General features: G+C 41.5%; 1 protein-coding gene across 1 annotated transcript; it reads left to right on the top strand.

Moving 5' to 3' along the window:
* The first annotated feature begins 450 nt into the window (after positions 1-450).
* On the top strand, positions 451-13669 carry LOC308703383 (E3 ubiquitin-protein ligase TRIM39-like). The gene is made up of 7 exons (XM_081386823.1): positions 451-551; positions 2067-2623; positions 2935-3030; positions 3457-3690; positions 6867-7017; positions 11969-11995; positions 12118-13669. Exons 2-7 carry the CDS (start codon positions 2069-2071, stop codon positions 12666-12668), a joined length of 1614 nt encoding a protein of 537 aa, XP_081242949.1. The 5' UTR covers positions 451-551; positions 2067-2068; the 3' UTR covers positions 12669-13669.
* Positions 13670-14163: the final 494 nt, after the last annotated feature.

The following is a 14163-nucleotide window of genomic DNA, read 5'->3' as shown; positions in this document are numbered from 1 at the left end:
AAGGTATATTTAGAACAAATAAAAAATGTGCGATTAAATGCGATTAATCGCGAGTTAACTCATGACAATCACGCGATTAATCGCGATTAAAAAATTTAATCGATTGACAGCCCTAATTATTATGCAACGTTTGCTCATGTTACCAAAAAATGTAAAAAAAAAAAAAAAACTTGTAATACATTTTTTGTTTGTCTTGATGTAAGTAATAAACTCAGTCATTTTCATGGTGATATCTAAAGGGTAAAAATTTTAGCCTATTACATGAGAAAGAGAATTTAGGCGTATGAATATGGTATATTTGGGTATTTTTCAAATCTTTCCCCTAATGGGTTTCTTTGGGGATTTTTCTTCCTTACTCAGGACATATTGAGGATACAAAATCTAGGTGGAGCCTCATTTTGGCTTAAAATGACTGGACTATATAGCATCGCTGCAAGTGTGTAAAGACTTAAGAGACAGTGAAGCTAAACATATGAACAGGAAGCTTCAGCAAACAGCATTTCATTTCAGAAACTCTGAAATCAACGACCAGATCTGATATTCACTCACAGGTAAGTGATGGAAATGTAAGAGCTAGTTCAGTAGATTCATCAGATTGTTGGTAAAAGTACTGTATGTCTTTTTTGTGGCTGTAAATCAAAGTGTGATTATTTGTGGTCATGTCACAATTTAGAGACTTTAGAAACAGGAAGTACTTGAAGTGACGGCAGAATGAACAAATGAAAAATCAGAATGATGACTTCTCTAGTAAAAGTCACGTCTATTAACCCTCTACAGCACAGCGTTGAAAGTTTTCTTAAGCCCTATGTTCAGTACTATATGTTTCTATAAAAGATTGCAACCAATTAGAATGGTAAATTATTTTATCAAAGAGCAGTGTAATAAGGTGTGGGAGTCGAGCATCATTTGAAAGCAGGGATTTGAGAAGATTTGATGTGAGAGGAAAGTACGTTTATTTGCTTTAGTAATCTTATTTAAAATGACATGAACTGTACATAAAAACCGTGTGTGTGAATGAAGGTGTAGAGAAGGTTTTATGATTTTTTTATTTTTATTTTGCATGTTCAGTTCATTTAGTTTTTCCTTTCGTTGCCTCAGTGCAATGTTGTGCGTTAAGGGGTACTTTTCAAGGATGTCTTTGCTAAAAATGTGTTTGGAGGTTATCACATATTATCATGTATTAGTGCACAATATAAGCTCTAAATATAGTTTGTAGATTTCTTTACATTTTTTAAAAAGATTTGTGATTTTGTATTGCTCTCTGACCATTTTCTTACAATATGTCAATTAATCATTAGGCAATGAAAAAATGTTCCTAAATGAACCAAGAAATGATGTGGAACACATTTTTATCATGTACCATCAAAATGTGTGCAGTAGAGGGTTGAACAAAACTGACACATGGCATTTACAGATGTTTATTTAGTGGGTTATTTGTTTGAAAAATTCACTTTCACCCCTTTCTGTGTTGTCTTTTATATATACATACCTTTTCATGATTGTATAATATGGTTTTGTAAAAAAAGTTACATTTGCTGTACTATGGCTCCCAGATACACATTTAGTTTCTGTATTTAGATTCTTCTTCTGCAGCCTAATAGATCTAACTACAGCACATGGTCTCAGACTGGCAGTCAGAGGCGGAGCTTATAGGCTCAGTGAGGTTAGAGTTAGAGGCGGAGCTTATAGGCTCAGTGAGGTTAGAGTTAGAGGCGGAGCTTATAGGCTCAGTGAGGTTAGAGTCAGAGGCGGAGCTTATAGGCTCAGTGAGGTTAGAGTTAGAGGCGGAGCTTATAGGCTCAGTGAGGTTAGAGTTAGAGGCGGAGCTTATAGGCTCAGTGAGGTTAGAGTTAGAGGTGGAGGAACTTCCTGTCAGAAACTGCTGACTCATATACGCCAGTTTATGGCACGCATGGCTGCTTTGACTGCTGGACAGTGGTTCATAGTACAGATTTTAGTTATAATAATTTTTAACCATGCACATTACGTGAACATTACTTGTATTATGAAAGTTGCTCTCTTCAGCAATGCAGATGAAATATTGTCGTCATTACTTATCTTTTCAGCCATGGCATCCTCCAGTGGTCCAGCTCTAAATGAGGAGCTCCAGTGCTCCATCTGTCTGGAAGTGTTCACTGATCCAGTCACCACTCCATGTGGACACAACTTCTGCAGAACCTGCCTGATCAAGTGCTGGCCGAACACACATACCTGCTTCTGTCCACTCTGTGAAGAAACATTCAGCAAAATACCTGATCTCAAGATTAATACAACACTCAGAGATGTTGCGCAACACTTTAGTGAGAAGCTCAATCTAGGAGAATCTGAGGTGTTCTGTGACATCTGTGATGAAGGAAAGCAGAAAGCAGTGAAGACCTGCCTGACGTGTCAAAGCTCTTACTGTGACTCTCATCTGGAGCCTCATCTCAGAGTCCCACGTCTAAAGAAACACACACTGATCAAAGCTGTGGAAAATCTGGAGGATTATATATGCCAGAAACACGAGAGACCTCTGGAGCTGTTCTGCAGAGATGACCAGACGTGTGTTTGTCTGTCCTGCACTGAAGGAGAACACAGGACTCACAACACTGTTCCTATAGAGGAGGAGAGGCGAGAGAAGAAGGTAAAGAGTTACAGACAAAACACTTTAATCAGACTGTGAAATGCAAATGTCTTTCCTGTGTCATGTTTCCATGTTGAAGAACCTGTACCTTTTATTTTAAACAGCCAAATCCAATAGTCTTTCATTACATCTGATAAAAAATGATTTTGTTACCCTCAAAGCTGTCAGACATGGACTAAAAGGTTAAAACTATCATTTTAAATTAATTTGGTCTTTAAATGGTTTAAAAATCAATATTCAAATATTAGTTTATCAGAAGATGGAAAGCTATATTCAGTGATAAATGTGTCTGTATTTTTCTCTGTATGTAGAATCAGCTGGTTCAGACACAGACAGACGTTCATCAGATGATCCAGGACAGAATGAAGAAGATTCAAGAGATCCAGCACTCAGTAGAGCTGAGAAAGGTTTGTGCTTCGATCAACCCGAGTTCATATCCTGACTCATGGTCGTTTCCGATCCCCCTTTCACTTTCACTTTCTGATCACTCTCTAACTATCAAAGAAATTGAATTACATTGTGAGTTTTGCCATCATCTTGTGAGTTCTGCCATCATCTAGTAACCCTCATGTTGCTCCAAACAAATATGATTTTTTCCCATAGAGCTCTGCACCAATCTAAGTGTTTTGCCCAAGAGTTCTATTGGAGTTCTTCAACATCTAGTCCTCATGAGCAGCACGAACATTTATTTTGTGTCCCACTGAATACTACATATTTTAAGTGACATAAGGTTAATTGATGATGATAGAATTTTCATTCTGGGGTGAACTATCCCTGTAAATAATTAGTGAATACGGAATAGTTTAACTAATATAACTGTTCTCCTTCATCAGAGAAACACAGAGGAAGAGAGATCCTCCAGTGTTGAGCTCTTCACTGATCTGATCCGCTCCACTGAGAGATGTCAGTCTGATCAGCTGAAGATGATGGAGGAACAGCAGAAAGCAGCAGAGAAACAGGCTGAAGATCTCATTAAAGAGCTGCATCAGGAAATCACTGAGCTGAAGAGGAGAAACACTGAGCTGGAGCAGCTCTCACACACTGACGATCATCTCCATCTCATACAGGTCTGTCAACATCTGTCTCAGTCAATATGTACAATATTACAGGACAAACTGTCTGTTCTTTAAGGTCCACCCAATTGACCCAACGACGGTGTCCAATGGTGTGGCTGAAGGTTTTCTGTGTGTTGGTCGCTTGAGTGATTTAATTTCAATTACACTTTTATCTGACTCAATTTTATCTTGACCTCGAATTTAGGTTGAAATGCCAGTGGATAATTGGTTATTTATAATTTATCTAGATATTTTATTATTCTGTTTTAACTCTTTACTTTAAATTTGGATTCGGATTCCAATGTTGTTCAGAGTCTCACACCGGATGTTAACATGAATCTCACGGTCACAAACTCGCCAGTCCGATCATTAGACAGAGTAAAGGTTATGACTAATACTATTTGATAAGCCGCACATGCTTGCCATTATTTAAATAGTAATTCTGTTTAGTCCCTTACTGTTGCGAACTGCTCCGAGACTAAAAAGGTTGGAGATCCAAACGCAGCTTTAATAATAGGGACAATTCAAATAGTAATTCGTAATTCAAAGTACAGGCAAGGTCAAACACAGGCAGGCAGTCCACAAACACAACAAGGAAGGGCACAGAAACGAAAAAAAAGAAATCCAAAATACCAAGAGACATGACACCAGGGAGAACGCTCAGACCTGAAGTGTACAACTACTAACAAAACCTCACAGTGAATGACAGAGTTAACAAGGCTAATGAATGACAGGTGGATGTAATCATGGCTGATTAGTCTGCACAAGGCGCGGTGGCGGCCATTTTGGCCGAAGACTCAGGCTCGAAAGCCATTTGATGGGCAGGCGGCGGCGACTGAAGACACCGGCGTTGGGGGCCAACAGGGCTGGAGATGCTGGTGACCGCGGTGGGCCAAGCTCTGCCATCTGAGCTTGATGCATAGTGCCCCCGCCCCAAAAAAATTATTTAGAGGAAGAGTCCTCCCCCACCTCCCCAACAGTGAAGAAGGAATCAGCCAACAACAGAACATAATCCAGAAATTCAATGAGGGAACCTCGAGGACCATCACGAATGAGTCTTGTTTGATAGAATTCATTGAGTCCGTAACAAAAGTCAATGAGTGCAAAATCAGGAAAGTCTGTTAAACTAGCCGGATTCAGAAAGTCTCGGGTGTGTTCCTCGAATGGGCTATTATCTTGCTGGATCAACAGATGAGTTGAAATGCTGGATCAACAGTGGGTCTGGGTCTTACTCGTCTGCTGGATCTGTGCATGGTGAGGTTTTCTGTAACTAACTGCTCTGATACTCAAAAGGTTCGAGATCCAAACGCAGCTTTAATAATAGGGACAATACAAACACGTAATCCAAAGTACAGGCAAGGTCAAAAACAGACCGTCCACACAAACAAGTCAGGGAACAGAAACGGCCAAAAGAGGAATCCAGAAACAGGCAAGAAGTCCAAAAAACCAAGCGACGTGAAACCAGTGTTACTACTAACAAAACCTCTCAGTGAATGACAGAGTTAACAAGGCTAATGAACCACAGGTGGATGTAATCATGGCTGATTAGTCTGCGCAAAGGATTATGGGAAATGAAGTCCGCTATGGTGTGGTAATGGTCCGGGTTGGAGTGCCCTCACTCTCACTGGTGATCGTGACACTTATAGTTGCCTATATAACAACTTAGTTAAAGCTCAAACAATAATCAGAGGTTATGGCTAGTGCTATGAAGTAATGCCGCCCTACGCTTGCTATTATTTAAATTGTATTTTTGTCAAGCCCTGTTACAGTTCGGCTCGTAAATAACAGGTAACAGACAGAAAGCAAAAAATGAAACCAAAAGAAAATAACACGTAAGACCGTGACAAGCCCCCAATAGTGAATACAACTATGTAACAACTTAACTAAAGTCAAGCAGTAAAGCCCAATTTATACTTCTAGAATGTCGCCTGATGTGCTGCATGCTCAATCTAACCCGAGATCTAGTATGTACTCAACCCTGGACACAGATTAGCAGAAACATGGATACAACATAATCTAGTAGAGTCAATAGTTTCAAAGTAGGTCAGAATAAAATCAGATGTAACAATTTCTTATTATTCAGGGAAATCTATAATGCCAATTACATAATCATATTGAAGATAATCAATACAAAACATAAAATGCTCAGAAATAGAGAGTTAAATATGCATACCTGATATCTGAAAGATACATAATGCTGAGTATATGGAAGACCTTCAGCATTATGGGCTGATCAGACTACAGAATCACCCTGAGCCGTTTGCAACATTTCTTTAAATACTCAGAACAAAGACAAAACATCCTCCAAATGGAGGCACGAACTAACAATTGGAATTTGCATTAATCAAGATCCCAGACTTGGGTAGTTTAGACCTTATTGAGGACAGAAGGTAATTTGCATGAAATACACTGGTAAAGGGCTCTCCCTCCACAGTAAGCAAAGTATTTCTAAACTCTCTAACTTGTAGCGTTTGGTCTATTTCTCTGGACTTGAGACCATTGTACAAATCATAGTGAAACATTTCAAGTGATACCAAACATGACTGTCAATTAGCTTGCATTGACAGAACATTATATTTTTCATGTAATCATTCTGATTGAACAGAGTGAAGGGAAGAATGGATGAAGGGAAGGGATAAATTGTGAAGGAAGGACAAGAGTGAAAGAAGCTTTCCCACATATTCGCTCTGTGGGGTGTGGAGACGGATGCCTGCATGTGTTTGTTTCTTGTGCTTGAGGATGCGTTTACACGACACCGATATGCTGAAAATAAACGACACCGATATGCTTAAAATAAACGACACCGATATGCTTAAAATGGAGAAGTTTTTCCTTTGAGTTTTCTTCGACACCATTATCAAAACGATCCTCATTCACACGGATCTGCGAAAACGACTAAAAACCCTGTATTCTGCTGCCATTAGATGGCGATGATAAACACTATAGACTGAACATAAGACAATGCTTCATTTGCATATTTAAATGTTTCAGAAATGTTTTAATAGAGAACCTATAAGCAATTCTTCCTGTAATCATTCAACTAGAGGAAGTACGGTGATATCATCCATATTCATACAGAGGTTTTGCCTCAACTGTGTTAGAAAGCTCCTGTGTAAAACAAATTGAATTAACTGCATGCTTTAATAATAATGATCATATTTAACAGTCTTCTCTCTCTCCTGCTGTAGATGAGCTCATCCCTGAACACTCGTCCACACACCAAGAACTGGACTGAGATCAGGATTGACTCTGATGTGAATGTGAACTCTCTTTTTATAGCTCTGATTCAACTGAAGAAAACTCTAGATGAGACACTGCATAAAAAACTCAGTCAAACTGGTATGTGAATATCTAATACAGTGTATAGATTTTTTTGTTTGTTATTAAGTTAGAAATGACGTTTTTCAAGGAATATTATGGGTTGAAAAAAAAGTTGGTGATCACAATTATTTTGTCTCAGTCGGCAAAAGATCACACTGTTTGAAAAATATAACCATAACATAACTTAAACTTGCCATGTTAGCATTAGACTGGTATGATAAAATCACTTACTAAACGTAGAGTATGTAAAGTTACATCCAAACTTTACCATAACCAGTTATTACAGTATTACTTTAACTTTTGAGACATGTAAGTGATGTGATGTGACTATTCATGAACAAACACTAATACAAATCACTATAAAAATTGTAACATGCTATTTAAAGAAAAGAAATACTATTTTAATGTAACAATATTACACATGATATTTTTTTAGTAGTTTTTAAGGCTTGATTTCTTTAATGAAATCTACCTGAATAAATAATGTAAAATCTCCTAAATGATTTAATATATATGACACAATGAATTTAATAATAATTTTATATTTTCCTTGTGAAATTTTTATTTATTTTTTTAAATTTGACTCTCAAAAGTGTGTGATTTTTAGTGAACGGAAATGACCTGTTTGAATTGGACTTGTATTGTATTTGACAGTGATCCTGGTTTCTCCAAAGGTATTTTTTTCTTTTTCTTTTCTCCATTCCGTCATTGATGGAGTTTTGGTTCCTTACCACGGTCTACTTTGGCTTTTGGCTTGCTTAGTTGGGGACATTTAATATTCAACAATATTATTGTTCCCTATCATTCGGTCACTCTCGACGTCTCGTCGTGACCGAAGATTTTGGGATCTCGCTCAGAGGACCGATCTACTTCGAGTGTAATTAAACGAGCCAGTTTCACATTGGCATGCAATCATTGCATTCAACTGGTCTGCCTCGTCAGCGCAGGTATAAATGAGCAGCTTGTGCGTGATGCAATCAGTCAAACAAAGAAGGTCTACAAACTTGTAAGAGAACGAGTTTTTCCTGCTCTTCTTGGAAGTGTTGGCGCTACGGCGCGGCAGCGACTTCCCTCACTGATCCAGTGAGGATTTAAAAACAATAGCTGTTTTAACAGCTGGTATCGGTAGTGCACCGCGGGATTCCCCTTACCCGTTGGTGACGCGAGTGGGCGTTTTCCCTGCGTGCTTCAGGTGTATGCGCGTTTGTACAAAAATGGCAAACACACCGTGCGTTTCTGGATGCGGTCGTTTCCTGACGTCAGGTGATGGTCACGGACGCTGCATTGTGTGCTTGGGCATTCGGCATGCAATGTCAGCGTTCGTGGATGAGTCATGTTCTCACTGCGGGAACATGACCATCTCGGAGCTCCGATCGCGGCTCTCACTCCTCAAAGGTATGGGAGCCCCCTCGCCTCTGCCTCGATCTAACCCTCCTCGGGGGGCTACTTTGGGCCGTAGCTTGGGAGATCTGAGGGTGACAGTGAGGACCAGTTCTGCAGGGCCACCACCCCCAGGACCCCCTCACTCCCAGCTGGACCGTCGGAGGAACGGGCTGGGCCACCCTTGAGGTCTGCACCAGTCGTATCCTTCGGCGCCCCGCCTGATGATCAGATGTCGATCGCGGCATCGGAGGGCGAGCCCTCTCTCTCCCGGGATGATGACTAGGCTGCGCTTCCCCCTTCGGGTGTGGCAGTGTTGCCCGAGTCGGACCCAGAGATGATGGCTATGCTATCTCGGGCCACAGAGAGTGTCGGGCTCGTGTGGAACCCTCCACCGTGTCCCGAACCCTCTCGGTTGGATGATTGGTTTCTCTGGGCAGATCGCGCTGGTTCTCAGCATCCTGCCCCGGTGCCATTCTTCCCCAAGGTGCATGAGGAGATCACTAGGTCATGGACGGCACCTTTTACTGCCAGAAGTGGTCCTAGGGTCCCCTCCCCCCTCACTACCCTCGATGGCGGGGTAGCCAAGGGTTATGCACGTATCCCCCCGTGGAGCGGGCAGTTGCCATGCAACTTTCCCCTAACTCCACATTAAGGGGGGAACCGTGTCTCCCATCCCGGGCCTGTAAATACTCGTCGGGGCTAACCGACAAGGCTTACAGAGCTTGTGGAGAGGCTGCCTCTGCTTTACACGCCATGGCGTTACTGCAGGTCCATCAGGCCAAAGCCCTGAGGCGAGACGAGTGTGTCCAGTCGGTGCTGAACTGCCTGAGCACTTTCAAGGGCAGAACCGCGGTTCCACTGAAACATTTTCAGAGGCTCCTGGGGCATATGGCGGCCGCAGCGGCTCGGTCTTCTCCATATGAGACCGCTTCAGCACTGGCTCCATGGCTGAGTTCCGAGGTGGGTGTGGCAACGCGGCACCTACCGGGTCCAAGTTACTCCGGAGCTCCATACTGGCCCAGCAGGACCTGGTTCCCAGAACTAATGCTCCTCGTGATAGCCCCTCCTTGGCTGATTTCTCTGAGGAAGGACCTGCTTTCTCAGAGACGGGGCACCCTCTGGCACTCGCGCCCAGATCTCTGGAAACTCCATGTCTGGCCCCTGGATGGTACGCGGAGGTTCTAGGTGACTTACCCCAAGAGGAACACCATCACTTCGGCCCGAGCACCGTCTACGAGACGAGCTTATGTGCTGAAGTGGAACCTGTTCGTCGAGTGGTGTTCTTCTCACCAAGAAGACCCCCAGAAATGTTCGATCAGAGCTGTGCTTTCCTTCCTGCAGCAAGGGTTGGAGCGGAGGCTGTCCCCCTCCACCCTCAAAGTTTATGTTGTTGCAATATCTGCATACCATGATCCCATACTGGGTAAATCGGTTGGGAAGAATGACCTGGTCGTCAGGTTCCTTAGGGGGGCGAGAAGGTTAAATCCTCCTCGACCTCCCTCCATACCCTCTTGGGACCTTACGCTGGTACTAAGAGCACTTCAGCTCATCCCATTTGAGCCTTTGCAGTCAGTTGACTTAAAGCTAACTATGAAGACTTTGCTGTCATTGGCCTCCATCAAGAGGGTAGGGGACCTGCAAGCATTTTCGGTCGATGAATTGTGCCTGGAATTCGGGCCGGATGACACCAACGGGGTATTGAGACCCCGGCCTGGATATGTGCCCAAGGTTCCCACCACTCCTTTCAGGGACCAGGTGGTGAACCTGCAAGCGCTGCCCCCGGAGGAGGCAGACCCAGCCCAAGCTTTGATTTGTCCCGTCCGAGCACTCAGAGTGTACATAAACTGGACACAAAGCTTCAGGACCTCAGACCAGCTCGTTGTCTGTTTCGGAGGCCAGCAGAAGGGGAAGGCTGTCTTCCAAGCAGAGGATGGCCAACTGGATAGTGGATGCCATCACCTTGGCTTACCAAACACAAGGTGTGCCCTGTCCTCTCAGGTTGCGAGCTCACTCTACCAGAAGTGTTGCATCCTCCTGGGCTCTGGCACAGGGCGCCTCGCTGACAGACATCTGTAGAGCTGCGGGCTGGGACAACCAAACCATTCATTAGGTTTTATAGCCTTTGTGTGGAGCCAGTCGCCTCCCGTGTTCTCGCCTCAAATGGTCAGAGACACGAGGGGGCCCCGGGTTACTGTTGGCTTGCTGCGCCCACAAGTGCGCTACAATTCTCCAGAGAGTCCTCTTAGCAGACCCTGTGAGTCTTCCGATCATCCCTATGGCGTCCGGACGTTGCGGAGCGTCCGGTGCCAGGTTACGACTGATGTATCCTCGAGAGCCAGCTCTAGGCCTGGATGCCCATATGTGTGACCTTCATCAGGTTTCCATATGCGTGTTCCACGGCAAGCTCTTAATGAAGCCTGTGTTTCCCCTGGCAGAGTCCGCCCTGCCATCCCTGCCAGTGTTGTTATCCTCCAGATGTTCCTCCACTCAGGGACTCCGTATTGCACAGCCCTCACAAGGTTAGTCCATACGGTATCTTCCACTAGACCTCTAGAAGGATGTGGATTCCGCAGCGTTCCCTCCTTTGTAAAAGAAGGGGGGGGGCACGCTTTCCCAGCGTTATACAATATTTGTCACTATAAAGGGGTTATTCGGAACAGTAGTGATGGACACTCTCTGGGTAAGCCCTATCTCATCGCCAAGAAGGGTAAGAGGGTTTAGGAGGCTTGCCCAGGGCACTGAGAGCGGGCAGCGCCCGTGGTGCTTTGGTAGGGATCCCAAAATCGTCGGTCACGACGAGATGTCGAGAGTGACTGAACAATAGGGAACGTCTCGGTTACATATGTAACCCTCGTTCCCTGAGAGAGGGAACGGAGATGTCTCGTCCCGTCGCCACGGCCTGGGTCACCAACTCGGCTCAACTCCTCAGCGAAAAAATGATTGCATCACGCTCCAGCTGCTCATTTATACCCGTGCTGACGAGGCAGAGCAGCTAAATTCAATGATTGCATGCCAATGTGAAATTGGCTCGTTTAATTACACTCGAAGTAGATCGGTCCTCTGAGTGAGATCCCAAAATTGTCGGTCACGACGAGATGTTTCCGTTCCCTCTCTCAGGGAACAAGGGTTACATATGTAACCGAGACGATCTCCTGTATTGACATCATTATATGATAACTGAACTGAGCTGGACGATGACATCATTAAACATTAACTGATGTTTCCCTTCACTCAAAAACACATAAAATAACACTTAATTTAAATATTTACTCTCCATTTCCAGTCATGTGCAAAGCGTGCTGTGAACTAACAATGGTGTCTGTCTCTAAATTAAATTGCATAATTTAACAAATTATCTTAAAATTAATAGGTAGCCTTCTTTCCTTAATATAATCTGCTTAATCGGTTCCTCAATTCAGGCCTCAAAACTGCTTAAGTTTCCTTAAAAAATTAGGAAAATTTATCTCTTGGTTTTATAAGTGAAATGTTCTCATGCCACTGATGCTGCCAGTAGAGAGAAACTCACTGTTAACCTGAAATTATTGCTATAAATAATTCATCATTAAATTGTCATCTGTGTCCACAGGGTTGAAGTTTGTGCAGAAGTTTGCAGGTACAGTGTGACTGACACCATTTTCTTCAATACACTCACAATACTGTGTTAATCTGTATTATATACTGTACATCTGAAAATGTTTGTTCTGAAGTTGACTGATAATGTCTGTTCTCTCTCAGTGGATGTGACTCTGGATCCTGACACAGCTTATACATGTCTCATCCTATCTGATGATGGAAAACAAGTCAGTGATGGAGACGTTAAGCAGGACGTCCCAGAAAACCCAAAGAGATTTGATACGTTTTTGTGTGCTCTGGCAAAGCAGGGATTCAGTTCAGGGAGATTTTACTATGAGGTTCAGGTGAAGGGAAAGACTAGGTGGGAATTAGGAGTGGCCAGAGAATCCATTAACAGGAAGGGGAAGTTCAAACTGAGACCTGAGGATGGAGTCTGGACTGTGATTCTGAGGAATGAGTATCAATATAAAGCTTGTGATGATCCATCTGTCTCTTTATCTCTGAGAGTGAAACCTGAGAAGGTTGGTGTGTTTGTGGATTATGAGGAGGGTCTGGTCTCTTTTTATGACGTGGAGTCCAGATCTCATATCTACTCTTTCACTGGTCAGACTTTCACTGACAAACTCTATCCATATTTCAACCCATGCAATAATGATAAAGATAAAAACGCAAACCCACTGATCATCACTCCTGTCTCACCTTCAATGGATTAGAAAATGTAAATGAAAACCAAATATAGATTTTGCACTAAACCACAATCAAGTAGATTTTACCATAACTTTATAATAATACAGTAATAAAGTACTTACTGGAAGTAATTTGCAAACTATTAGTTTACAGTTAAATAATAGTTTATAAACTGCAGTTAATACATTAATAGACTATATTCGAATAATGAGATCTTCATTCATTGTCACTGTAATTAATAAAAGGTTTGTTTAATTAGCTCATATATAAAGAGTTAGATTATGCTTTGTTAACAACTTATGAACCATAAATAGTTCTCACTTTAGATTGTGGGTTAGGTCAAAATGTGTACAAGTGCAAAAACCCTGTATATTCAGGCCTTTAAAAATCAGTCAATGACAAAACATCAACTATAATCAAATATTTGTGAGACATATATTTGTGTGATTTGTTTAAAAAATATATTTCATCACGACTACATTTGAATGGGCAAATTTATTATGAATCTATATATTTCTAATCAACACAATGATTTTGCTTTTCTTTTTCATTTTTCATTTGCTTTTGCTTTTCAAATATACTATGAAATTGACATATGATTTAATATTATGTATGGTTAAATTGTACATAATATGCTACACTTACTGTGTTTCAACATTTTATTTTATAAGGAAATCTTTGAAGCCATTTTCTCTCTCTCCTCTGCAGCTGTAAACATTGAATTATTTGTGAAATATTGAGGTTCTTTGTTTTTATTGTAATTGGAGAACAATGAATATCTGCTCACATAAACATTACAACAGACAGACAGGATATAATCAAAACATGGAGGATCTTTACAGTTGAATTACATTAATTGTGAATGAAAATACTGAATTATTATTCAATGTAGATGACCCTTAAATCTAGTCCATATTCTTCAAGAGAAGTGAGAGCATTAGAAGGCTTTATAATGAAAATGTTTTTTACTTTGCTTTGACCACAATATCATCAGTTTGTCACTTAACAATTAAAAAACTATTATCTCAGTTTGTCACTTTCATCTTCACATCCATCAAGTCTAAAAATGACCACAGAAATTGTCAAAAATCAATTCTATTGTGGCAAAAAGAAATGGACGGGAACTAGAAAGAAAGAAACAGAAGTATTTGTTTTTACATGTTTAAGGTCAATTCTGTCATGTTTATATGATCAAATATAGTAGATCATACAGTAGAACTGCTTGACAAGACCAAGAAACATCATTATTAGTGTCATTTCCCCCATAAGAGACTAATCCAGATTCACTGAATTCAGAGTTACTGAACTGAATCTGATAAATAGCAGATTCTGCATGATATTGTGAGTCAATCTACTCTGTCAACTTATAACAGTAATGAAAAACATGCTTTTGTATATAATGTATAGCATAGGCTACATTCATACATTTATATTTGTTTTATAGCCTTTAATTTTTAAATTGATTGAAGGAGAACATGGGCAGGATGAGGATTAACATGTTTATTTCTTAATAAAAAAAGA

Source organism: Scardinius erythrophthalmus, assembly GCF_964197995.2.
Source record: "Scardinius erythrophthalmus genome assembly, chromosome: 15".
NCBI lineage: Eukaryota > Metazoa > Chordata > Actinopteri > Cypriniformes > Leuciscidae > Scardinius > Scardinius erythrophthalmus.
This window is presented reverse-complemented; position numbering and strand designations above follow the sequence as displayed.